The sequence below is a fragment of the Hyperolius riggenbachi genome, chromosome 1, assembly GCF_040937935.1.
Source record: "Hyperolius riggenbachi isolate aHypRig1 chromosome 1, aHypRig1.pri, whole genome shotgun sequence".
Taxonomy (NCBI): domain Eukaryota; kingdom Metazoa; phylum Chordata; class Amphibia; order Anura; family Hyperoliidae; genus Hyperolius; species Hyperolius riggenbachi.
In genome coordinates, this window is record NC_090646.1 from 518,497,212 (window position 1) to 518,523,086 (window position 25,875).

At 44.4% G+C, this 25,875-nt stretch overlaps 1 protein-coding gene across 4 annotated transcripts in view; it reads left to right on the top strand.

Annotated features, from left to right (window-relative positions):
• The window catches only part of MORN3 (MORN repeat containing 3), a 36,816-nt gene extending 19,444 nt beyond the window's left edge, over positions 1 to 17,372 (top strand). For all 4 annotated transcript variants that reach the window (XM_068245034.1, XM_068245025.1, XM_068245016.1 and 1 more), the window contains 2 exons: positions 6,974 to 7,158; positions 16,310 to 17,372. In XM_068245034.1, coding sequence (XP_068101135.1) covers positions 6,974 to 7,158; positions 16,310 to 16,375 — 251 coding nt within the window. In that variant the 3' untranslated portion in view covers positions 16,376 to 17,372. The remainder of the gene's footprint in view (positions 1 to 6,973; positions 7,159 to 16,309) is intronic.
• The last annotated feature ends 8,503 nt before the right edge of the window (positions 17,373 to 25,875 follow it).

Consider the following 25,875-nt stretch of genomic DNA (forward strand, 5'->3'; position numbering starts at 1 on the left):
TGTAGCTTTAGTCAGCGTTTGTCCTTTGCAAGACCTTTCCTTACCCTGATTGACATTCTGAAATGTATCATAGGTGGCGACATTTTTAGTCCTGTCAGGTGATCTCCGTGAAATGTTTGTTTACTGAGAGTTCTAAAGCCAGTAGGAAAATATTGTATACCTGGTCTACCACAATGCTCTGGGAGGAGGATTCCACATAGCTTATAAGCCCAGGCTAAACATCGCTGGGAGCATGGGTTACATACCAATATATGGATATAGGTGTTTCTAATGCTGAAACCAGGAAAATTTACATAAAAGTGGATATCCTAAATAATTACTGCATTCTACTATATGTCACTACCGTGCCTCTTTAAGGAGCACAGCACTGCACTGGCGTAGCCAGATGGGGGTTCTGGATGTATGGAACACCCCCCCCCCCCCCCCCGAGACTCCTGTACCTTTAAAAAAAATTCCCTGACATCGCTGAAGCAGACAAGCTGGTAAATATACAGAGGCTTGCCTGCAGGGTCTGTGGGAAAAGCTTAGCTTTTTCCCTATTGTAAAGACTTCATGTAGACAGCTACATAAGGTATGTCACAGGTTGAAAAGTTTTTGACAGTCCCTAAACTCCAGGAGGGCTGCCTGCAGCTTGTGTGAGAGGCTGACCATCCCTTACATTCTCCACACCCCTATGGACAGTATACCTATATCATTCCCCTATTCCCACAATCCTCCCCACCATGTTGTTAATGTTTTGTTTTTGCTTTGGCAATGCTAAATGTATTTGGTCCTGCCAATAAAGCTTTTTTGGATTTGGCTGGCAGGGACAGGAGACACAGTACATGCAAGTAGCCTCTGTGTGATGTGGGACTGCAATACAGATATGCTATCTGCTCTATCTCAGTCTCTCCACTCCACCTGGGGGGCAATCTCCCCCCAGGCCCCCTTTCATTCAGTGATTTAGGACTGGTGTCTGGTGTATTCAGTTTTGTTGTTGTAAGGCAATGCAAAATACTAGGCTAGCTGATAAAACTGCAATTAAAGGGCAGGCAAGCTGGTATATATACACAGCATGAGAGCTTGCCTGGAGGGTCCATGGGCAAAAATCTGTCTCTCCCCTATGTCATAATGACTGCATCTTGTTAAACAAGGTGAACATTTTTTGACAGTCCCTAGACTCCAGGAGGGCTGCTTTCTGACTTGTGTTAGAGACTGGCTGGGACAGGAGTCCAATTACAGGCAAGTAGCCTCTGTGTGATGTGGGACTGCAATACAGATAATGCTCCATCTCAGGCTATTCTCAATTTCTCTCCACTCCTCTTCTCTCTTGGCTAGCGCATGCCAAAATCATAATAGCAATTAGTGAGTGCGATTTTCAGAGCGATTTCTGAATGAATCACTCAAAAAAAATGCTACATGCGGTATACCTGCGATTTTTAAAAAATCACAACGCTGCTGTGGGAACACCCACATAGGGTAACATTACCCAAGCGCTTTTCAAATCAATGTTGATTTGAAAAACGCTCAGAAGAGCCCTCTTGGTGTGCACCAGCCCTCCCTCATTCACCTTTGTTTCCCTCTTCCCCTAGTATTGGCTGGCTGTGTCTTCTTGTCATACAGGAAAGCTAAATAAAAGTGCAATCCTGGTGAGGCAAATTATTATTTAGTATATATATAGCGCTGCCATCTTCCGCAGATGCATATATCCCTGCATCATATGGGTATCGCTTGCGCTATGTGACATGTGACATATTCCACTGACTTGTCCAAACTAAGTCTATTTCCCGTTCCTCTCTCGGGGAGTTGTGCCAGCGCTGTCCCCTGTTCAAATTTGCTGCTTCCAGAAGCCCTCAGAAACACTTGTGTCCTTGAGTACTTCCAAAGATAGGCAGCTCTGTAATACGCCAGCGCACTTTTGTGCATGGGCAGTATGGAGCCACCTGTATTCGGAAGCACTCGGGGACATAAGTGCTTCTGGACCTTTCAGGAATCTCCCCCTTAAAAATCCTGCGTTTGCCCCTGCACTGCAGACCTCCATCAATCACGGCTGCAGCCTGGAACACTGTACCGTAGTACTCAGGAGAGCACTTCTGGGCTTCATGCATTGCAGCCATCAGAGACTTGAGTGAACATAAACATTCATGTTTTAACATCTCCTACCACTCCAGCCATCATGAACACCACTTGACCATACCGGAGTAAGCTGAGAGAGCATAGAGAGGGAGGGAGGATGGCAGTGGCACTCACAAGTAGGTAGGGGGTGGCACTTTGTTGCAGTTGATAGGCATTATTAGGTATTCCCAATTCAAGTTCGGTGCAAATCAAACCAGTGGCCTGGTTGCAAGGAGCTGGGCTTGGATGCTGTGGCCAACTCTGCCCCATTCCACCTACATAGTGATGTCAAGCCCCACCTGCCTCCCTTTTGTCTGCAAGACTAGATGGGATGATGAGGGAAACGTGGGTGAATGTGATGTCATTCTGTTTGCAGAGAGAGGCAGGGCATCCAGGTCAAGCACCATGCGACTTTACTGCTGGTCAGATGTGTATGGAGCTTGCATTAAGAGATTCTACACTGTACTAACGTGGATCAGGTAACTAATTGTACTGACTGTAAATGTGTTCTGTATAGGATGGTCTTTAATTACTTTTTACTCACCACAGGTTCCTTTTAAAACAAGTTTGTGGCAGTTGATGCCTCCATCAATGACAGACACAGTTTTGACGAAATTCACCTCATGAATGGCAATCAAAAGGTTAAAGTGATATCCCACTTTGGTTGATCAAAAAGCAGTCCCCTTACTTCAGATTCATAACATCATATGGGCAGAGCCCTCTCTCCTATTGTATCTTGGTATTGCTGTGTTTGCTAACTGCCCCATTATGTTTACCTAGTGCAATATGTGCTGTACAACTGTATTTGACATATAGTATTGTGACATGGAATATTTTGGCACTATATAAGTCAATAATAACAAAAGAGTACAATGATTTTGATAAGGCACTGGCCAGGGATGGCACTGAAGATGAAAAAGGGAAAATGACAATGTTTTTAGCAGGTGGATGGCATTGCTGGGGAGGACTTGGCTGTACTTTGAGGATCATGCAAAACAACATACTGTATTTTAAGCTTGCTAACAAAGCTCATACTAATGTGTGCATACATCCAGCAGGCAGTGATCTAGTCTGCAGTCCTTAATGAGATGCACAAATATTGCTGCTTTAGGTTTACTAATGTAGGATAGATAGATAGATAGATAGATAGATAGATAGATAGATAGATAGATATTGACAGACAGACAGATAGATAAATATATAGTACTGGTCTGAATCAGACCAGACCGTCTCCATAGTGTACATTCATGACCATGCTTATAAATAGACCTGGTGATGTTTCGCTTTGTCCTAGTAAGAAGTTTCCGTTTTGGTCTCTGTGGGTTGAATTACAATGTCCCTGCTGCTGCTGCAGAGAACTCCAAAGTGTACAATCTGTGTAGCCTTCCTTCATGACTTCTGCTCTGACTCACTGCTAATACAATCTCAGACCTTCAAGCTGAGCTGTATTACCATGACTGCATTTAGAGAATAAGATATTCATTCTATAAAGTTAAAGGGAACCAGAGAGGAATAGGGGGTGAAAATAGAAAAAGATTTTATACATACCTGGGGCTTCCTCCAGCCCCATAAGCCTGGATCACTCCCATGCCGCCGTCCTCTGCTTCCTGGATCCGCCGGTACCGGGCCCATCACTTCCAGCGGACGAGGCCAATTGTCCGCATCACAGGTGTTCCCTCCATACACGTACGCATGCGGCTGCGCAGTGGGCAGCCACATGCGTATCTGTATGGAGAGAGCACCCTGTGATGCGGAGAGTTGACCGCGTCCGCCGGCCGACTCGCGGCAATGACTGGACCCGGTGGCAGCGGATCCAGGCAGCGGAGGACGGCGGCGTGGGAGCGATCCGTGCGTATGGGGCTGGAGGAAGCCCCAGGTATGTATATTTCATCCTCTGGTTCCCTTTAAGGAGCCTAGATCCATAAATAAACAGTAATACTGTATACTGCCACAATGAATAAATGTGGCAAATGACAGGACTATAGAAAGATAGTACGGTTCTGTACAGGGGCAGTAACTCTGCTGGACTACATAGAGAAAGTCTATTGTGCCTTTAAACCAGCCCTGTGAATGTAGATGCTGTTAAAGCACATCTGAACTGAAAGGGATATGGAGCCCGACATATTTCCTTTTAAATAATGCATATTACCTGGCTGTTCTGCGGATCCTCTGCCTCTAAGGGCACGTTTCCAGTAGTGCCGCAAGCGTCTGCGAGACGGCTATGGGATTCACAGCCTCCCAAACAACTTCGGATGGAAATGCCAGCCGAATTGCTCCCTATGGGCACAGTTTCCCTGTACGATTTGCCTGCGGGGAAACTGTGGATTCAGGCGCGGAAACTGCGCCAGTGGAAATGGGCCCAAATACTTTTAGTGGTAAACCATAAAAAAAACTGACTGAATTTTACTGGATTAGCTGCATGCTTGTTTCAGGTGTGTGACTCGGACACCACTGATGCCTGAAAGGTGAGCAGGACAGCCAGGCAACTGGTATTGTTTAAAAGTAAAAAAAATAATATGGTGGCCTCCATATCCCTCTCAGTTCAGGTATGCTTAAAGATTAAGGTGGTGGGAACATGTCTTGCATGTCTGTGGGTGCAGTGGATGCAGGGGAGGACTGGCCAGGGGGATGTTTCCCCCCAGGCTGCCTCTCATTTAATGATTTAGGGCTGGTACAGTGCTGGTTGCATTCATGTTTTTGTATAAGGCAATGTGAACCATTAGGTTGTCTGAGGGAAATAAACACCCAATTACAGAGCAATTAGAGCGCAGGAAAGCTGTTAAATATACACAGCAGGATGCAGAGCAGAGGCTTGCCTGCAAGGTGCAGGCAAGCCTATGCACTGTAGCATAGTGGGCAGCATGGTGGCATAGTGGTTAGCGTTCTTGCCTTGCAAGCGCTGGGTCCCCGGTTCGAATCCCAACCTGGTCAACATCTGCAAGGAGTTTGTATGTTCTCCCCGTGTCTGCGTGGGTTTCCTCTGGGTACTCTGGGTTCCTCCCACATCCCCAAAAACATAGGTTAATTGGCTTCCCACCAAAAAATTGGCCCTAGACTACGCTACATATACTAAACTAGACATATGACTATGGTAGGAATTAGATTGTGAGCCCCTCTGAGGGACAGTTAGTGACAAGACAATATACTTTGTACAGTGCTGCGGAAGATGTCGGCGCTATATAAATACGAAGTAATAATAATAATAATAATAAAAGGTGCATGGGGAAAAAAAATCTGTCTGGTCTCTCACCATTGTTAACCTCCTGGGGGACACAATTATATTTGCCCAGGAGGTGGCGCAGCACTATTTTTTTAAATTTTTTAAATCATGTAGCGAGCCCAGGGCTCGCTACATGATAGCCGCTGTGCAGCGGCATCCCCCCACCCCCTCCGATCGCCTCCGGCATACAAAGCAAACAGGAAATCCCGTTCAGAACGGGATTTCCTGTTTGGCTTCCCCCGTCGCCATGGCGATGATCGGGATGACGTCAACGACGACGTGACGTCAGAGGGAGTCTCGATCCACCCCTCAGCGCTGCCTGGCACTGATTGGCCAGGCTGCGCACGGGGTCTTGGGGGGGGAGCGGCACGGCACGGCGGGTAGCGGCGAATCAGCGCGGAGCGGCGGCGATTGGTATATACACGCAGCTAGCAAAGTGCTAGCTGCGTGCAACAAAAAAAAAAATTATGCAAATCGGCCCACCAGGGCCCGAGAAATCCTCTGTAGCGGCTTACCCAGAGCTCAGCTCGGGATTATCCCCCAGAGGGTTAAAATGATTGCATGTGCACAGCTACATAAGGTACTGTCTAGTTTGAAAGGTTTTTGACAGTCCCTAGCCTCCAGAACATGGTGGTTCCTTTGCAAGATACGTGGTAATGGCAACTCTTGAAACTAAATATGCTCTCTGGCCTGGTGCACACCAAAAACCACTAGCAGATCCGCAAAATGCTAGCAGATTTTGAAATGCTTTTTCTTCTTTTTCTGTAGCGTTTCAGCTAGCATTTTGCAGTTTTGTGAAGTGTTTTTGGTGTAGTAGATTTCATGTATTGTTACAGTAAAGCTGTTACTAAACAGCTACTGTAACAAAAAACACCTGGCAAACCGCTCTGAAGTGCCATTTTTCAGAGCGGTTTGCGTTTTTCCTATACTTAACATTGAGGCAGAAACAGTGCCGCAATCCAAAATCTGCAGCAGCCCGGGAGTATGCGTTTCTGCAAAACGCCTCCCGCTCTGGTGTGCACCAGCCCTTTGAAATACATTACCCAAGCGGATCCGTACCCACAAGCGGATCGCAAACCGCAGCAGAACTGCTCTGGTGTGCACTAGGCCCCAGACCTATCCCTCTCTAGATAGACCTCTATAAACATCTGCACTTTGCTGAGATGTACTTTATTTAGGCGTGACTCTAGTCCAACAGCTCAGTAGGGGTTCGCCCAACCACTTGTACAGTACCTGCTCAGATGAAAGCCAAGATTCAGGGCTCCATACAAGAATAGATGCTCTTTCCATTCTTATTGGGCACCCTAAGGGAAGGTGACGCACAAAGATCTAATGCTGGGAATATACAATGAGATTTTTCAGCACATTTACTATCTGATTAATTATCCGATCGTTTTTCCAATCAATTTCTATTTACTTCTATGAGAAATCTATCATAAAAATGATCGAAAATCAGATCGGACATGTTGGAAATTATCTATCGAACCATCTATCTGCCAAAAAAATCTCATGGTGTATTACCAGCATTAAACACTTCAGCTAATTGTTTTATCTTTAATTCTACTACTACTCATGCTACTGTGGAAGCTGCAATATTTATACTGTAGTTACACTCATTAACAATGCCACATTTTCTGTAATATTTATGTCATTTAACAGCCAATGAAAACCGCTACGAGGGTTTATGGAAGCATGGGAAAAAACACGGACATGGCAAGTTTTATTACCTGGATAAGGGGCAGATGTATGAAGGAATCTGGGTAGAAGATATTCCAAAATGTGGAAGTGTGGTGGACTTTGGGCGAGCGGAAGCCCCTTCTCCAACAAAGTATCCAATTCCAGAGGTAAACTGATCATTTACACACTGAACCAAATCACAGCCATAACACAAATGCCAAGGTCCATAGTGACCTGTAACTGGACTTATAGTGCTTTATTTGTTAATAACTGAAGTCTCTTGGGAATTGGTTGTGAGGGTAACCAGCCTCCATTCACTAGGACCTCTTTGGTAAAGATCCTGTTATCCACTCAGACAGCACGCCGGGTAGTTGAGACCAGGGCTGTGGAGTCGGTCCAAAAATCCACCGACTCCGACTCCTCAGTTTAGGATTCCACCGACTCCGACTCCTCTAATTTGCATATTACAATTTTGTTGATTAAAAGTATGTAACATGAAATTCGTCTCTTAACTGCCAACGCTTAGGAATTTTACAAGACAACTGAAGTGAGAAGGATATGTAGACTACTATATTTATTCCCTTTAGACTAAAACTATTCCTTGGTAAGAGTACTTGTAAAAGGTACAAACCGGAACAAAGAACATTTATCAGGCCCTAGGCAATGTAAGTGTGGGTACATGTAAGAATGATGTTCAGGTACTCTGCAGGGGAATGAGGAGATTCTTCCTCTATTACACATTTTTCATGCACAATCTGAACAAGGTTTATGGGTGACAGACAACACCTCTGTGTTCAATGTGCACAGCATTCTCAGTGGATTCCCTGCAGCTCTGTGGGGAGTGCATATGTAGAGTATAGTACTACTGTGTAACAAAGTAAACCTGAGACAGATGAAATTAAAGTTTTATACATACCTGGGGCTTCCTCCAGCCGCCTTCAGGATAATCAGTCCCTCGTTGTCCTCCTCCACCACCTGGATCTTCTGCTATGAGTCCAGGTACTTGAGCCAGTCGGGCGTAGTGCGCATGCACACACTCCGCCGCCAGGAGCATACTACACCTGTGCAGCACTATTGCGCAGGTGCAGAATGTTTCTGGCTGTGGGAGCGGCATGCGGCCAGACAGCGCTGACTGGCTGAATTACCAGGACTCATAGCAGAAGATCCGGGTGGTGGAGGACAGCGAGGGACTGATTAGCCTGAAAGGGGCTGGAGGAAGCCCCAGGTATGTATAAAACTTTACTTTTCATCCGTCTCAGGTACCCTTTAATTTGTAGTCACCAAACCAGATTTTAACAACATATCAAATTATTTGATTTCATCAGCAAAGGGAGTGCATACATTTGCATAAATCAGCATCAGTGCAGAATTATTTCCATCTCATTGACCATCTCTATTAGTGACACAGCTACACATCAGGCTTTATTCTTACAGCATAGATGTTATTTAGTATATATAAGAGATTCCTGTGTACACATCATATATACAGTCACAATCAGATATGTATATATGACCTTAAAAATACGGGGACTGCTTTATTGAAGCAGCACAAGTAACTAATTTTGATTGGTTTATTTCATTTTTGTGGACTAAGCACAGCTATTACTGTATATATACTGTATATATACATTATTTTTAATGACCATTATCCGAGAAAGAGAACATTTTATCATATTTTCTATTTTAATTACAGTTACAAATTCAGTAGGAGTCGGAGTCGGTGCATTTTTCCCCGACTCCGACTCCAGGCACCCAAAATTGCCCGACTCCACAGCCCTGGTTGAGACTTCCAGCTGCCTGAGTTCCGGGTAACAGGGACTTTGCTGTAGTTTAGCTTCAATTCACTAAGGGCCGGTTCACACTTTGCCAGCGATCGCAATTTGCAGGCAAATTCTTGTGATTCAGCATGAGTTGCACTTGTGATTCCCATTCAATAAAACAGGAATCACAGAGCAATCTCCTCCAAAATGCTGCATGCAGCGCGTTTGCGATTGATTAAAATCACAACCGCTGCAGTGTGAATGTATCCATAGGAATACATTGTAGCAGCGCTTTGCTGATTACCAGCGATCAGCAAAGCGCTGAAAAATCGCCCCAATGTGAACTAGCCCTTAGACCTATTCAGTAAAAAAAAGAAGTCTAACCAGCTGTGTAACGAAAAAGAAAAAAACCACAGAGACACCAGGAGCCCCTATAGTGTATTATCTTTGCAATCTGGTCTAGATATGCAAATGATGCTACTCACAAGTATAGGTTGCTTGGGGAGGCAACCACTCGAATGCGCATGTGGAGAAAACCCGTCTCCACTCGGTCTTTGGGGTAGATGGTCGCAGCTGCTTCGAAAAAAGGTATCTTACCACAAATTTGTGGTAAGAAATAACAATCCCACAATTGTGGGGTGTTAGACTCGAGATAAAGTAGTAGTAGGAGGCGCCCTTGTAGTATAATTTGCACTTAGGCTTATTAAAATAAACAGTAATATATACAGTAGATCGCCTACCTTAAAGAATGGACTCTCCACTCGGTAGGATAAGTATAAAAATTTAATAATGATAAGCACTCAGGACAACGCGTTTCGCGGTATAGGCCGCTTCATCAGGTCAAAATAGTGCTTTAAAGAGAAAACAAGCAATAATAGACACTTCAATAAATCTCCACAATATCATACGATTCAAATACATAATAAAAAAAAAAACCATGTCACAGATGTATACACATATGTAATTAGTAGGTTAGATCATTAGGTAGTGAAAAACAGAGTGTTCATCATCATATTAATATCTTGCCTATAAAAATGGCAGGTGTACCGTAATTTTGAATATTTCATACCTAAAAATTAAAATTTGATGCTTAAAAGGATCCCACAGGTCCTGTATATAAAAGTGGCTCGCTAAAATATTTTGTTATATATAGAAAAAAGTATAGTAAAAAAATCAGTACAACCCAGACCACTATACTGTTCCACAAGGAACACACTACTGGCATACAATCTACCAGGTATCCCTCACCCGATACCTCTTCACCCACACAGGCACCTTAGGGATCCAATAGGAGTTACTGATTTTTTTACTATACTTTTTTCTATATATAACAAAATATTTTAGCGAGCCACTTTTATATACAGGACCTGTGGGATCCTTTTAAGCATCAAATTTTAATTTTTAGGTATGAAATATTCAAAATTACGGTACACCTGCCATTTTTATAGGCAAGATATTAATATGATGATGAACACTCTGTTTTTCACTACCTAATGATCTAACCTACTAATTACATATGTGTATACATCTGTGACATGTTTTTTTTTTTTATTATGTATTTGAATCGTATGATATTGTGGAGATTTATTGAAGTGTCTATTATTGCTTGTTTTCTCTTTAAAGCACTATTTTGACCTGATGAAGCGGCCTACACCGCGAAACGCGTTGTCCTGAGTGCTTATCATTATTAAATTTTTATACTTATCCTACCGAGTGGAGAGTCCATTCTTTAAGGTAGGCGATCTACTGTATATATTACTGTTTATTTTAATAAGCCTAAGTGCAAATTATACTACAAGGGCGCCTCCTACTACTACTTTATCTAACCAGCTGTGTTCTGCTACAGCGATATTCTCCCATTTCTGGCCAGAGTTGTGCCGATTCTTCTGGTGGTCTGTCTAAAATATGAGCCATTACTTTGCAGCTTCCGTCCTACAAGAGTAAAAAGCATCCCCAGTATCCCTGCATGCTCCTATAGTCCCTGATTCTCAGCATCAGTCTTTCCCTGTGCACATCTGATTGGTTACAGGGAAACCCTAGGATTGTACCCCACTCCTGCATCTCGTGTTTTGTTTATTGGCTAATATCCCACCCAGCAATACATCAGTATTAATGGAGTAGTTACATAGGGTGGTTACTCCTAGCAGCTGGCTACTTGACCTTTCCATCTTACTGAATGGTAATTGGATATTAAACAGCGGCAACCATCATTTTATCATAACTCCATTCTGCTCTGAGTTACCAGCATTAGCATCTAGGATGTGTCTGCCAAGGCCTTTAACACATATTGTGGTCATTTCACACCGGCATACTAATATGCATCCTGTCGCATTGTAACAGCAATGAGAAGAACACTCATAATTACTTTAAATATGTTTTTGTGACTGCCAAGTCTGCATAAACAAAACACTTATTCTTGCTAAACACATACCATGGCTTGAATATACTCCTAATAGAAACTGAGGAAAGAAGAAAAGATCTTTATCTGAAGTACCATCTGCATCCTCCAGCTCAGAGCCTGCTTCCTGTTTCCGCTAGCAGAGTGTAATGTGCAGTTCCCCAGAACTGACTAGCTCCAGTGTAATGCACAGAACAGACACGCATGACAGGAGATTGGGGTGGTGCATAAAACATCATTAATTAATGTCTGTTTCGCTGCCTCATATCTCTCAAATTGAGAAGTTACCAACCAAGAGCATGGTTACCTCAACATCTAATTAAACACAAATTATTACACTTGAATTCATAAATCAGCATTTTCTAAATTACCTTTACAATCACTGCTCATACTTTAATTAGGGCTGGTTCACACTTAGCGCTTTGCTGATCGCTGATCCCTATGGATACATTCACATTGCAGCATTTGCAATTTCGATCAATCACAAACGTGGTGCATGCAGCATCTTTGGGGCGATTGCGCTGTAAAGAATAGTGATCACAAGCGCAAATTGCGCTGGATTGTAAGATTTTTTCATCTCCATAGCAAGTGTTGCCGCCCACTCCCTACCCATATATGTCCCTCTTTCCTCTCCATAGCAAGTGTGGCCACCAGCTCCCTACCCATATTTGTCCCTCTTTCCTCTCCATAGCAAGTGTGGCCACCAGCTCCCTACCCATATTTGTCCCTCTTTCCTCTCCATAGCAAGTGTGGCCACCAGCTCCCTACCCATATTTGTCCCTCTTTCCTCTCCATAGCAAGTGTGGCCACCAGCTCCCTACCCATATTTGTCCCTCTTTCCTCTCCATAGCAAGTGTGGCCACCAGCTCCCTACCCATATTTGTCCCTCTTTCCTCTCCATAGCAAGTGTTGCCGCCCACTCCCTACCCATATATGTCCCCCTTTCCTCTCCATAGCAAGTGTGGCCACCAGCTCCCTACCCATATATGTTCCTCTTTCCTCTCCATAGCAAGTGTGGCCACCAGCTCCCTACCCATATTTGTCCCTCTTTCCTCTCCATAGCAAGTGTTGCCGCCCACTCCCTACCCATATATGTCCCCCTTTCCTCTCCATAGCAAGTGTGGCCACCAGCTCCCTACCCATATTTGTCCCTCTTTCCTCTCCATAGCAAGTGTGGCCACCAGCTCCCTACCCATATTTGTCCCTCTTTCCTCTCCATAGCAAGTGTTGCCGCCCACTCCCTACCCATATATGTCCCCCTTTCCTCTCCATAGCAAGTGTGGCCACCAGCTCCCTACCCATATATGTTCCTCTTTCCTCTCCATAGCAAGTGTTGCCGCCCACTCCCTACCCATATATGTCCCTCTTTCCTCTCCATAGCAAGTGTGGCCACCAGCTCCCTACCCATATTTGTCCCTCTTTCCTCTCCATAGCAAGTGTGGCCACCAGCTCCCTACCCATATTTGTCCCTCTTTCCTCTCCATAGCAAGTGTGGCCACCAGCTCCCTACCCATATTTGTCCCTCTTTCCTCTCCATAGCAAGTGTTGCCGCCCACTCCCTACCCATATATGTTCCTCTTTGCTTTTCATAGCAAGTGTGGCCACCAGCTCCCTACCCATATATGTCCCCCTTTCCTCTCCATAGCAGGTGTTGCCACCAACTCCCTACCCATATATGTCCCTCTTTCCTCTCCATAGCAAGTGTTGCCGCCCACTCCCTACCCATATATGTCCCCCTTTCCTCTCCATAGCAAGTGTGGCCACCAGCTCCCTACCCATATATGTTCCTCTTTCCTCTCCATAGCAAGTGTGGCCACCAGCTCCCTACCCATATATGTCCCTCTTTCCTCTCCATAGCAAGTGTGGCCACCAGCTCCCTACCCATATATGTCCCCCTTTCCTCTCCATAGCAAGTGTGGCCACCAACTCCCTACCCATATATGTCCCCCTTTCCTCTCCATAGCAGGTGTTGCCACCATATCCCTTCCAAATAGAAAATGCAGCCACCATTCCCTTAACCCCACAAAATGTGCAGCAAGCACACATTACACGCTTCTCCATAAAAGAAGTGTGCCTTGTATATCTCCATCATGCACACATAGTAAGTGTGACCAGCACATTTCCTCCCCATCCTCCATAGAGACTGACCAGCATACTCATAAGAAGTGTTGCTAGCATAATACCCCCCCCCCACACACACACACCCATTGCCATGTTTTCTCAGCATACCCCCCCCCCCCCCCCCCCCAAATCCATAACAAGTGTTGCCAGCATATTTCCCCATCAACCATATCAAGTGTCAGTAACGTAATTGCACTCCCCCCAATAAGTGCAGTCACTATAACCACTGCTTCCCACTTCCCCACTCAATTCGTTCCACCCCATCAGGCTCTCAATCCCCTAACTCTTGATGCAGAGGAGTGCAGCAGAGCTAAAAGGCTATATTCCTGCTCCAGCATCGAGTCTTTTCTCAGTTGTCTGCAGCTGCTTACTGGCACATAGCTCTGTATGGTTCCTGCACATCTCACCGTGTGTAAGCAGCACCTGGAAGCCATTGAGCATTATATGTGGATGCCTGCAGACAGAAGGAAGAAGAGAATGGACTCGGCAGAGGAGCAGGTAGATAACCTCTCTAGTCCGCATTGGTTCTGCACTGGGCTGGGGGGAGGGAAGGTTTCAAGCGGTACCACCAACCCCCAAAAGTTGAATGTTTATATGGTGCCCACCACCATTTGGACCCAAATGTTATGGTCAGCATGGTTTAGTATTGTTTAGGCGGCGGCTACTTTCTAATTTAGCCCCTACTATAACCCTATGCCTAAAACTACCTATCCCTTTTTGTTGTAATGTTATACACTGGGTGCTGCTATAACCGCAATTAAAGGACAACTGTAGAGAGAGGAATATGGAGGCTGCCATATTTTTTTCAATTTTAAGCAATACCAGGTACCTGGCTATCCTGCTGATCCTCTGCCTCTAATACTTTTAGCCATAGGCCCTGAACAAACATGCAGCAGATCAGATGTTTCTGACATTATCAGATCTGACAAGATTAGCTGCATGCTTGTTTCTGGTGAGATCCAGACACTACTGCAGCCAAACAGATTATCAGGGCTGCCAGGCAACTGGAATGGTTTAAAAGGCAATAAATATGACAGCCTCCATATCCTCTCACTAAAGTTGTCCTTTAACATTCAGTTTATGACAGCGTCCAACTTACCAGACAATACAGGGTTGATTCTCTAAACCCCGGTAGAACTGCCATGCACAGAGATCTCACAGCAATTTCACTGAACACTGGCAATCCAGCACAGGAGACTTGGGCACAGCCGGAGCCACTATAGGCTGTGATAGGAATTACGGCTATAGCGGCGCTCAGTGAGTAACTTCAGCGCTGTCAAAAGACCGAGCTGAGGTTACATTTAAAACACTGCAATTCGACCTCCATCAATAGCTGGAAGCCAAATTACATCATTCCCCACTATCCACGTCGACCTAGAGGGGGAATTCTAATTAACGTCGTCGGGGACGTGTGCAGAAGCAGGATAAGCCATACCAGCTGTATCCTGCGCCCAAGTCTCCCGGCGGCCAATCCTCTCGTACGCCAATTTCATTGGTATTTATGCACAAAACATAGCACACGTTACCCACATAGCGCATCTCATATTTGAACATGGAAGCAACACGCATGTGCATAATGAAAGTTGTGCTATACGCGCAATATTACTCATGCAAATGTATCTGTGCATAATTACGCTCTCCAATTTTACAGAGGTACAGACTAACCATATATTCAGCAGTGATGCACTGGAAGACATCTCAAGCTCACTCCAACCTGAATTAACGCAAATTCTTTCTGTTTTAAGAAAGCAAACATTTGTCAATTTTACAGAGGTTTAGTAAGTCAACCCCATAGTGACTGGGGTCATCCCTGTAGTCTGTAAGGAAACTGCCGGTGCAAACAGCAGCAGGCAGAGCTCTGCGGGAACCTACAGGACACAGATTCAGCTCTTTATATTAGTAGTAGGTTTGTCTGCACTCCAGCCTTCAATTATATTACGCTATTCACCTTTTATCGTTACAGCCTCTCCTGTTTCTTGTCCATATATGGCATTTATGTATTTGATAATAATGAGGACAATCATGCGGAATTCTTTAATGTTCCCTCATAACAATTGTGCTTGTCCAGATTCATTAAGTGAGCAGGTCATACACTGCGTTCTCTTACCTTATAAAGTCATTTGACTGAATGTTGTGTTTTGGAGGGACAAGTAATGCCACTGTAATTACAGCGCATGTTGAGGTTAGATTGCTTTTTAGATAGTCCCCCAGCAACAGTCTAGCTAACATGCGTGACAACTGATCCCACATAACTGCTTTCACAATGCTTCTGCTTAGGCAGCTTTACCCGCAGTTGCACTTTAACCAGATTTCATAAGTTCCCATCCTAAGTTCTATTCCTCTGTATACTTTTCATATTTTTACATCTCACTCATTGTAGTAGTAATAAAAAGATGACTGCAGAATTAGTGCTGTGCACTATGAGTAGCTACGAATTTAAAGGAGGAAGTATAGGAATGACAGGGAGCGCATCGGCTAAAGATACAATACACATGATACAATAAAACGATCTGATTTCACAGACATGTTGGGGCATTATCATAAGCATTAGTGGACCTTTGAGGTTTTTTTGTTTGTTTTTTATGTACAACAGAGGTGCAATTTAACTGGTTCAGAATCAGCGGCAATTAAAACTACACTACACTTCCTGCCTGCCTAAGCCTGATGCAGCATATTTTTAACCGCCACCCGATCCCGTGCACTGCATGCAAAAGCACGTCCATGCCGGCACAGAACTCTAAAGACAGCAGAGCTCGGTAACTCACCCAGGAGCACGACCGCTGTAAGCCAATCATAATAAACAGGAAATGCAAAAATAAAGCCAGAGCCTTTGGTCCAAAAGATATTCTACAAGTTGATAGATTTTCCAATAGTTTTTTGATTTATGTAGTTGAACTCTGATCTGGTCTTAGAATGACCACGATGCGATTTATATTTTTGAACTGTAAAACTGTAACTTTTTTTATTTAGATATATGCTGTTACTTTATAGCCTCTTGCTAAATAAATCTAACAGGATTCTAATTTTTGTTTTCTACAGGTGAAGTTAGCAGATACTGAAGGAGTTCTACAAATGGCCAGAAATCTGTTTGAAACACCAGAATGAAGATAATATTTCACAGAACCCTTTAGTAATGACATGGACTGAATAAGAATCCAACTGTGATGCACAACTAAACCACATATACTAGTATAGTGCTAGCCTGGACAACAGTACTGAGTATGTATGATAAACACATTCAGCCCCAACCCTAACTTTTGTAGTATTTGGTTAAAGTCACATAAGGCCTGATTTGCAAAGTGTCTCAGATCTCATGTGGGTCTCATATCTTTCATTTACTTCATAAAATACAAGAGATCCTATTGTGGATTACTCAGCACCTAACTGATGATAAGGATGCATTCTGTGCCACACTTCTCCCTCTGCAGCCGTGGCTGATATTACCAAGAGTTCTACTGAGCCCAAAGCAGCTCCACAATTCCATGTGGAATTCTTGCCTCAGAAGTCCAGCCACATCTCTTCCTACTGATGCCACAACTCTTCCTGTCCCTCACATACCCCCCCCCCCCCTTTCCTCATCATAGAGGGACCATATATCTAACGCAGAAGCCATACAGCAGTTGCATGGGATGGGAGGAGGGCCAAAGAGACAAATCCTTTGTGCCAGCAGCCAGTGCTGCTAAGGTGGTATTCCTTCATATGCAGTATACAGTCTTACCACCTTTTAATGTTAGGCTTGTATTAATAAATTCCAGCCATGCTTTCAGGATCTCTATACATTCTCCAGCCTGAAGAGTTTTAGTAAAAGGAGGCCCATAGCAGAAATGGTTAAAAAGCATCCCAGCCACTTTGTGAACTAATAAAGAAAAGAATCCAGCATGCATTCTAAGCAAGAGCAGTGCTAAGCCCTGAATATAATCAGGTAGTCTTTACAATGTAGTCTGTACCTCCAGAAAGGCTACACAAATGACAAGCAACTACTTGCACTTCGTATACCAAGACAAGTGTACATTTGGCATGTCAAGATTTACAGATTATAATTTAACACTATTCCTGTGGAACTCTGGAAAATAGCATAATAAATGTTAATAAGTTTGTTTAATCAGAATGAGTTTAATCACCAGATATAACCAAAAGCAATCAGTTGATAAACGTAGGGGTGAGGCTTCTGGGAAATGATCTACAAGTAAAGTACTGTACTGCAGTCCTAGCAGCAGCGGCAAAGCCTTTCCTACCCAACCTACAGGAAATGGCTGCAGGAGGGAGGTGGGGGGTAATAAGCAGGGCTGGACATAGTTGACCCTGGCATTTTACCGGTGTTAAATCCTCTGAAGTAGAGGTGGAGGAAAGCATGGTATATAAAGCCACCTCCATGCACCTATTCGGTCAGCCCTCTTACTTTAGCTATGCAGCAGGTGATCACATCCTGGAATCCTAAAGCAAAATGTATGTCGAGTATGTAGCAGCCCCAGCATTGGAATTTCTAGGAGGTTTTTTTTTTTTTTTGTGTGATGGTCAATGAGATGTACTGTAAATAATTTTGAGTTGATGGATATTTTCATGCAAATTTATGCAGCTTGAACATGAATCAATCCTGCTGAGGTAAAATGTGATTGGTTCATTTCAAGCTGCTTATATTTGCATAAATCTGCATCAACTTGAAATTATTTGCATCTCATTGACCATCACTAGTATTTGTCTAACAGGAAAAGGGATAAAACAATTATCCTCGGCATGACATTATTATGAGATTACAAAAGTAGATATACAGCACTTCATGCTTGTAATATGTCAAAACAGCTGCGCTTAACTCCACTGTACTAACCACCAGTCTAGCTAGCTGACAACAAACGTTCATTTACATGGAGTGCACTATCCTTATGCTGGGTACACACGATTTCTGCTCGATTTTCCACCCAATCAGTTTTTTCCACTCAATTCTTTTATCTACCGCTCATTTTTCTTATCTTTTTCCATTCACTTGTATGAGAATCAAGCCGAGAAACGATCGGAGGGAATATCGGACATGTCGGAAATTATCTATCAAACCTATCTATCGGGGGTAAAAACGTATGGTGTATTCCCAGCATTAGATCACCTTAATACGTTATTCTTATCTGTTTTTCCTGTAGTAGTACTCAGCTTCCATAAACTTAAGCTGGCCATACACTGGCCCGATTTGCACCCGTTTCGACAGCAGATTCGATCACTGGGATCGAATCTGCTGCCAAACGTTCGCGCTAAACGCACCCGCCGATCCGATTTCCTCCCGAAATCGGATCGGTCCGTCGATCGCGGCGTGCGGGAAATTACCCTCGATTGCCCGCAGGTAGGGAGCGCGTCCTTAGCGGCGGCCGATCCAATCAAGTATACATTACCCGACGCTGGCTCCCGGGCATCTTCTCCGTGCTGCACCGCTCTGTTCCTGCTTCCATCCCAGCGTACATGAACTTCCTGTGTCCCTCCAGTGACCAGGAAGTTCATATAGAGGGCGCTCTATTTGAACTTCCTGGTCACGGAGTGACACAGTGTACGCTGGGATGCGGTGCAGAAGAGGACCCGGAGCCAGCTTCAGGTAATGTATACGGGGGGGGGGGGGGGGAGGGGGACTGGCGGCAGGAGCAGCTCGACAGATTGTGAATCGCTTTCAGGCTGAAACCGATCACAATCTGTTTGCAGTAAAGGCAGCCATACGATCCCTCTCTGATCAGATTCGATCAGATAGGGATCTGTCAGTTGGTCGGTCTAATGGCAAATCGACCAGTGTATGGCTACCTTTAGACGTTATCCTTCTCAGATGACCCTTCTTGGAGTGGACTACACCTTTAAATAAATAAACATTCAACACACTATAGTGCAGCCACTATCAATCCCAAGTATCACCCTTTGTGACAACCATCTGATGCACATGCAGCCTTCAGTGACGGTATAGGAAAAGTGATCCACCACCTGTGGGCTCAGACACTGAAAGATTCTTGCACAAATTGCCAATAAATTCCACCAGGGCTTGCAATCTCTTGCTCTGCAGATAATCTCAAGTGAGAATCAAGTAAAACCACTAGATTAATAAAAGATGATAAAAATAGTAATGCCTGTACATCATAAAAACATATAAACAGCTTTGTATACTGTATCACAAACTCCCTGATGGGTACCGTATATTGTGGCGTCCCGCAGGTCCTTTCCTCGTGTTAGGCTAATGAGCCAGCATAGCCCCTGGACCTGCTGCTTTTACAGCTCATTGAAACCTGTTGTGCAGGGCTTGCAAACTGCACGCTAACATTTCAGTTTTGCTGAGGGCAGTGGAAAAGTTTTGTAGCAAATACAGCACATACATTTAACCACTTGAGGACCTAGGGCTTTCTACCCCTTAAGGACCGGCCACTTTTTTTCCATTCAGACCACTGCAGCTTTCACGGTTTATTGCTCGCTCATACAACCTACCACCTAAATGAATTTTGGCTCCTTTTCTTGTCACTAATAAAGCTTTCTTTTGGTGCTATTTGATTGCTCCTGCGATTTTTACTTTTTATTATATTCATCAAAAAAAGACATGAATTTTGGCAAAAAAATGATTTTTTTAACTTTCTGTGCTGACATTTTTCAAATGAAGTAAAATTTCTGTATACATGCAGCGCGAAAAATGTGGACAAACATGTTTTTGATAAAAAAAAACCCATTCAGTGTATATTTATTGGTTTGGGTAAAAGTTATAGCGTTTACAAACTATGGTGCAAAAAGTGAATTTTCCCATTTTCAAGCATCTCTGACTTTTCTGACCCCCTGTCATGTTTCATGAGGGGCTAGAATTCCAGGATAGTATAAATACCCCCCAAATGACCCCATTTTGGAAAGAAGACATCCCAAAGTATTCACTGAGAGGCATAGTGAGTTCATAGAAGATATTATTTTTTGTCACAAGTAAGCGGAAAATGACACTTTGTGAGGAAAAAAAAAAAAAAAGTTTCCATTTCTTCTAACTTGCGACATAAATAAATGAAATCTGCCACGGACTCACCATGCCCCTCTCTGAATACCTTGAAGGGTCTACTTTCCAAAATGGGGTCATTTGTGGGGTGTTTACTGTCCTGACATTTTGGGGGGTGCTAAATTGTAAGCACCCCTGTAAAGCCTAAAGGTGCTCATTGGACTTTGGACCCCTTAGCGCAGTTAGGCTGCAAAAAAGTGCCACACATGTGGTATTGCCGTACTCAGGAGAAGTAGTATAATGTGTTTTGGGGTGTATTTTTACACATACCCATGCTGGGTGGGAGAAATATCTCTGTAAATGACAATTTGTTAATTTTTTTTTACACACAATTGTCCATTTACAGAGATCTTTCTCCCACTCAGCATGGGTATGTGTAAAAATACACCACAAAACACATTATACTACTTCTCCTGAGTACGGCGATACCACATGTGTGGCACTTTTTTGCACCCTAACTGCGCTAAAGGGTCCAAAGTCCAATGAGTACCTTTAGGATTTCACAGGTCATTTTGAGAAATTTCGTTTCAAGACTACTCCTCACGGTTTAGGGCCCCTAAAATGCCAGGGCAGTATAGGAACCCCACAAATGACCCTATTTTAGAAAGAAGACACCCCAAGGTATTCCGTTAGGAGTATGGTGAGTTCATAGAAGATTTTATTTTTTGTCAAAAGTTAGCGGAAAATGACACTTTGTGAAAAAACACAATTAAAATCAATTTCCGCTAACTTGTGACAAAAAATAAAATCTTCTATGAACTCGCCATACTACTAACGGAATACCTTGGGGTGTCTTCTTTCTAAAATGGGGTCATTTGTGGGGTTCCTATATTGCCCTGGCATTTTAGGGGCCCTAAACCGTGAGGAGTAGTCTTGAAACGAAATTTCTCAAAAATGACCTGTGAAATCCTAAAGGTACTCATTGGACTTTGGGCCCTTTAGCACAGTTAGGGTGCAAAAAAGTGCCACACATGTGGTATCGCCATACTCGGGAGAAGTAGTACAATGTGTTTTGGGGTGTATTTTTACACATACCCATGCTGGGTGGGAGAAATACCTCTGTAAATGGACAATTGTGTGTAAAAAAAATCAAAAGATTGTCATTTACAGAGGTATTTCTCCCACCCAGCATGGGTATGTGTAAAAATACACCCCAAAACACATTATACTACTTCTCCCGAGTACGGCGATACCACATGTGTGGCACTTTTTTGCACCCTAACTGCACTAAGGGGCCCAAAGTCCAATGAGTACCTTTAGGATTTCACAGGTCATTTTTGTTTCAAGACTACTCCTCGCGGTTTAGGGCCCCTAAAATGCCAGGGCAGTATAGGAACCCCACTAATGACCCCATTTTAGAAGGCAGACACCCCAAGGTATTCCGTTAGGAGTATGGTGAGTTCATAGAAGTTTTTATTTTTTTGTCACAAGTTAGCGGAAATTGATTTTAATAGTTTTTTTTCACAAAGTGTCATTTTCCGCTAACTTGTGACAAAAAATAAAATCTTCTATGAACTCACCATACTCCGTACGGAATACCTTTGGGTGTCTTCTTTCTAGAATGGGGTCATTTGTGGGGTTCCTATACTGCCCTGGCATTTTAGGGGCCCTAAACCGTGAGGAGTAGTCTTGAAACCAAATGTCGCAAAATGACCTGTGAAATCCTAAAGGTACTCATTGGACTTTGGGCCCCTTAGCGTACTTAGGGTGTAAAAAAGTGCCACACGTGGTACCGCCGTACTCAGGAGAAGTAGTATAATGCGTTTTGGGGTGTATTTTTACACATACCCATGCTAAGTGGGAGAAATATCTCTGTAAATGACAATTGTTTGATTTTTTTTACACACAATTGTCCATTTACATAGAAATTTCTCCCACCCAGCATGGGTATGTGTAAAAATATACCCCAAAACACATTATACTACTTTTCCTGAGTACGGCGGTACCACATGTGTGACACTTTTTTGCAGCCTAGGTGCGCTAAGGGGCCCAACGTCCTATTCACAGGTCATTTTGAGGCATTTGTTTTCTAGACTACTCCTCGCGGTTTAGGGCCCCTAAAATGCCAGGGCAGTATAGGAACCCCACAAGTGACCCCATTTTAGAAAGAAGACACCCCAAGGTATTCTGTTAGGTGTATGACGAGTTCATAGAAGATTTTATTTTTTTGTCAAAAGTTAGCGGAAAGTGACACTTTGTGGAAAAAAAACAATAAAAATCAATTTCCGCTAACTTTTGACAAAAAATAAAATCTTCTATGAACTCGTCATACACCTAACAGAATACCTTGGGGTGTCTTTTTTTGTAAAATGGGGACACTTGTGGGGTTCCTATACCGCCCTGGCATTTTACGGGCCCAAAACCGTGAGTAGTCTGGAAACCAAATGTCTCAAAATGACTGTTCAGGGGTATAAGCATCTGCAAATTTTGATGACAGGTGGTCTATGAGGGGGCGAATTTTGTGTAACCGGTCATAAGCAGGGTGGCCTTTTAGATGACAGGTTGTATTGGGCCTGATCTGATGGATAGGAGTGCTAGGGGGGTGACAGGAGGTGATTGATGGGTGTCTCAGGGGGTGGTTAGAGGGGAAAATAGATGCAATCAATGCACTGGGGAGGTGATCGGAAGGGGGTCTGAGGGTTTGGCCGAGTGATCAGGAGCCCACACGGGGCAAATTAGGGCCTGATCTGATGGGTAGGTGTGCTAGGGGGTGACAGAAGGTGATTGATGGGTGTCTCAAGGTGTGATTAGAGGGGGGAATAGATGCAAGCAATGCACTGGCGAGGTGATCAGGGCTGGGGTCTGAGGGCATTCTGAGGGTGTGGGCGGGTGATTGAGTGCCCTAGGGGCAGATAGGGGTCTAATCTGATAGGTAGCAGTGACAGGGGGTGATTGATGGGTAATTAGTGGGTGTTTAGGGTAGAGAACAGATGTAAACACTGCACTTGGGAGGTGATCGGACGTCGGATCTGCGAGCGATCTATTGGTGTGGGTGGGTGATCAGATTGCCCGCAAGGGGCAGGTTAGGGGCTGATTGATGGGTGGCAGTGACAGCGGGTGATTGATGGGTGGCAGTGACAGGGGGTGATTGATGGGTGGCAGTGACAGGGGGTGATTGATAGGTGATTGACAGGTGATTGACAGGTAATCAGTGGGTTATTACAGGGGAGAACAGATGTAAATATTGCACTGGCGAATTGATAAGGGGGGGTCTGAGGGTAATCTGAGCGTGTAGGCGGGTGATTGGGTGCCCGCAAGGGGCAGATTAGGGTCTGATCTGATGGGTAACAGTGACAGGGGGTGATAGGGGGTGATTGATGGGTAATTAGTGGGTGTTTAGAGGAGCGTAAACGCTGCGCTTGGGTGGTGATCTGATGTCGGATCTGCGGGCGATCTATTGGTGTGGGTGGGTAATCAGATTGCCCGCAAGGGGCAGGTTAGGGGCTGATTGTTGGGTGGCGGTGACAGGGGGTGATTGATGGGCGATAGGTGATTGGCAGGTGATTGACAGGTGATCAGTGGGTTATTACAGGGAAGGATAGATGTAAATAATGCCCTGGCGAATTGATAAGGGGGGGGGGGTCTGAGGGTAATCTGAGCGTGTAGGCGGGTGATTGGGTGCCCGCAAGGGGCAGATTAGGGTCTGATCTGATAGGTAACAGTGATAGGGGGTGATTGATGGGTGATTGATGGGTAATTAGTGGGTGTTTAGAGAAGATAACAGATGTAAACAATACATTTTGGAGGTAATCTGACGGCGGGTTTGCGGGCGATCTAATGGTGTGGGTGGGTGATCAGATTGCCCGCAAGGGGCAGGTTAGGGGCTGATTGATGGGTGGCAGTGACAGGGGGTGATTGATGGGTGATAGGTGATTGACAGGTGATCAGTGGGTTATTACAAGGAAGAACAGATGTAATGAATGCACTGGTGAATTGATAAGGGGGGGGTCTGAGGGCAATCTGAGCGTGTGGGCGGGTGATTGGGTGCCCGCAAGGGGCAGATTAGGGTCTGATCTGATAGGTAAAAGTGACAGGTGGTGATTGATGGGTGATTGATGGGTAATTAGTGTGTGTTTAGAGGAGAGAATAGATGTAAACAATGGATTTGGGAGGTGATCTGATGTCGGATCTGCGGGCGATCTATTGGTGTGGGGGGGTGATCAGATTGCCCGCAAGGGGCAGGTTAGGGGCTGATTGATGGGTGGAAGTGACAGGGGGTGATTGATGGGTGATTGACGGGTGATCAGGGGGGATAGATGCATACAGTGCATGGGGGGGGGGGGGGGGGTCTGGGTAGAAATCGGGGGGTGGGGGGGGTGATCAGGAGGGAGCAGGGGGCAGGGGGGGGGGTATAAAAAAAAAATAGCGTTGACAGATAGTGACAGGGAGTGATTGATGGGTGATTAGGGGGGTGATTGGGTGCAAACAGGGGTCTGGGGGGTGGGCAGGGGGGGGTCTGATGGGTGCTGTGGGCGATCTGGGGCGGGGGGGGAGAAAATCAGTGTGCTTGGTGCAGACTAGGGTGGCTGCAGCCTGCCCTGGTGGTCCCTCGGACACTGGGACCACCAGGGCAGGAGGCAGCCTGTATAATACACTTTGTAAACATTACAAAGTGTATTATACACTTTGTATGCGGCGATCGTCGGGTTAACATCCCACCGGCGCTTCCGTATGGCCGGCGGGATGTTGCGGCGAGTGAGCGGCGACAGGCGGAGGATCGCGTCACGGATGACGCGATCGCTCCGCCCATGCCCAAACAAGGACCGCCGCCATTTGTCAATACGGCGGTCCTTGCGGCGTCTGCTTCCCGGCCGCCATTTGTCTATACGGCGGTCGGGAAGTAGTTAAAGATGAACACTGCTTTCATTATAAGAATGCTAAAAATGTGTTGATGTGGAAGAAGTCTGTGTGTTACAAAAAGAAAGTAATCTTACCTGACACACAGTTACAAATAAAATGATTTGTACAGTGAACAGTATTTAGCCCCCTTCTCATGATGTTTTTACAACTTTATTTTATAGTATTATATTTCCCTGAGAACTGCAGGGTTCATGTTAAAGGGTATCTCTGTTTACAAATTGAGTAAACAATGGCAAACAGCAAGATAAACGTTCCCATTTACCTCAATGACTATGCAATCGCAGCACAGCTGTAACAAAGAAATGTTTTTCTTTAAAGTTTATAATGCTGTTGCGTATCTTATAGAGCAGAGAGGAAGTTCAGTTCAGGACCAAGGCAGCTGTAACTGGCTGGACAGTAGACATAGTCAATGATAAGCTGATAATTCCAACTTGCATTTAAATTTGCTGCGAATTATATGCCGCTTGAAATTAGGCCAATCAAAAGCAGCAAACATTGACTTTGATAGGCCAAAATGGAAAATGCATGACTTGCATTTAATTTGAAAGCAAGCTACAATTATTAGCATCACACTGACCGTCTCTATTTGACAGTATTACAAATATAACTGGTTAAAATAAACCTGAGCTTTATAAAAAGAGCTCACAAAATACAAAGTATTAAGGTGCCCATACACTCGTCAGATTGGCAGCAGACAGATAAGAAATGCATCTGATGATCTATCTGATGCGTTTTTAGAACATTTTTTACCAGGATA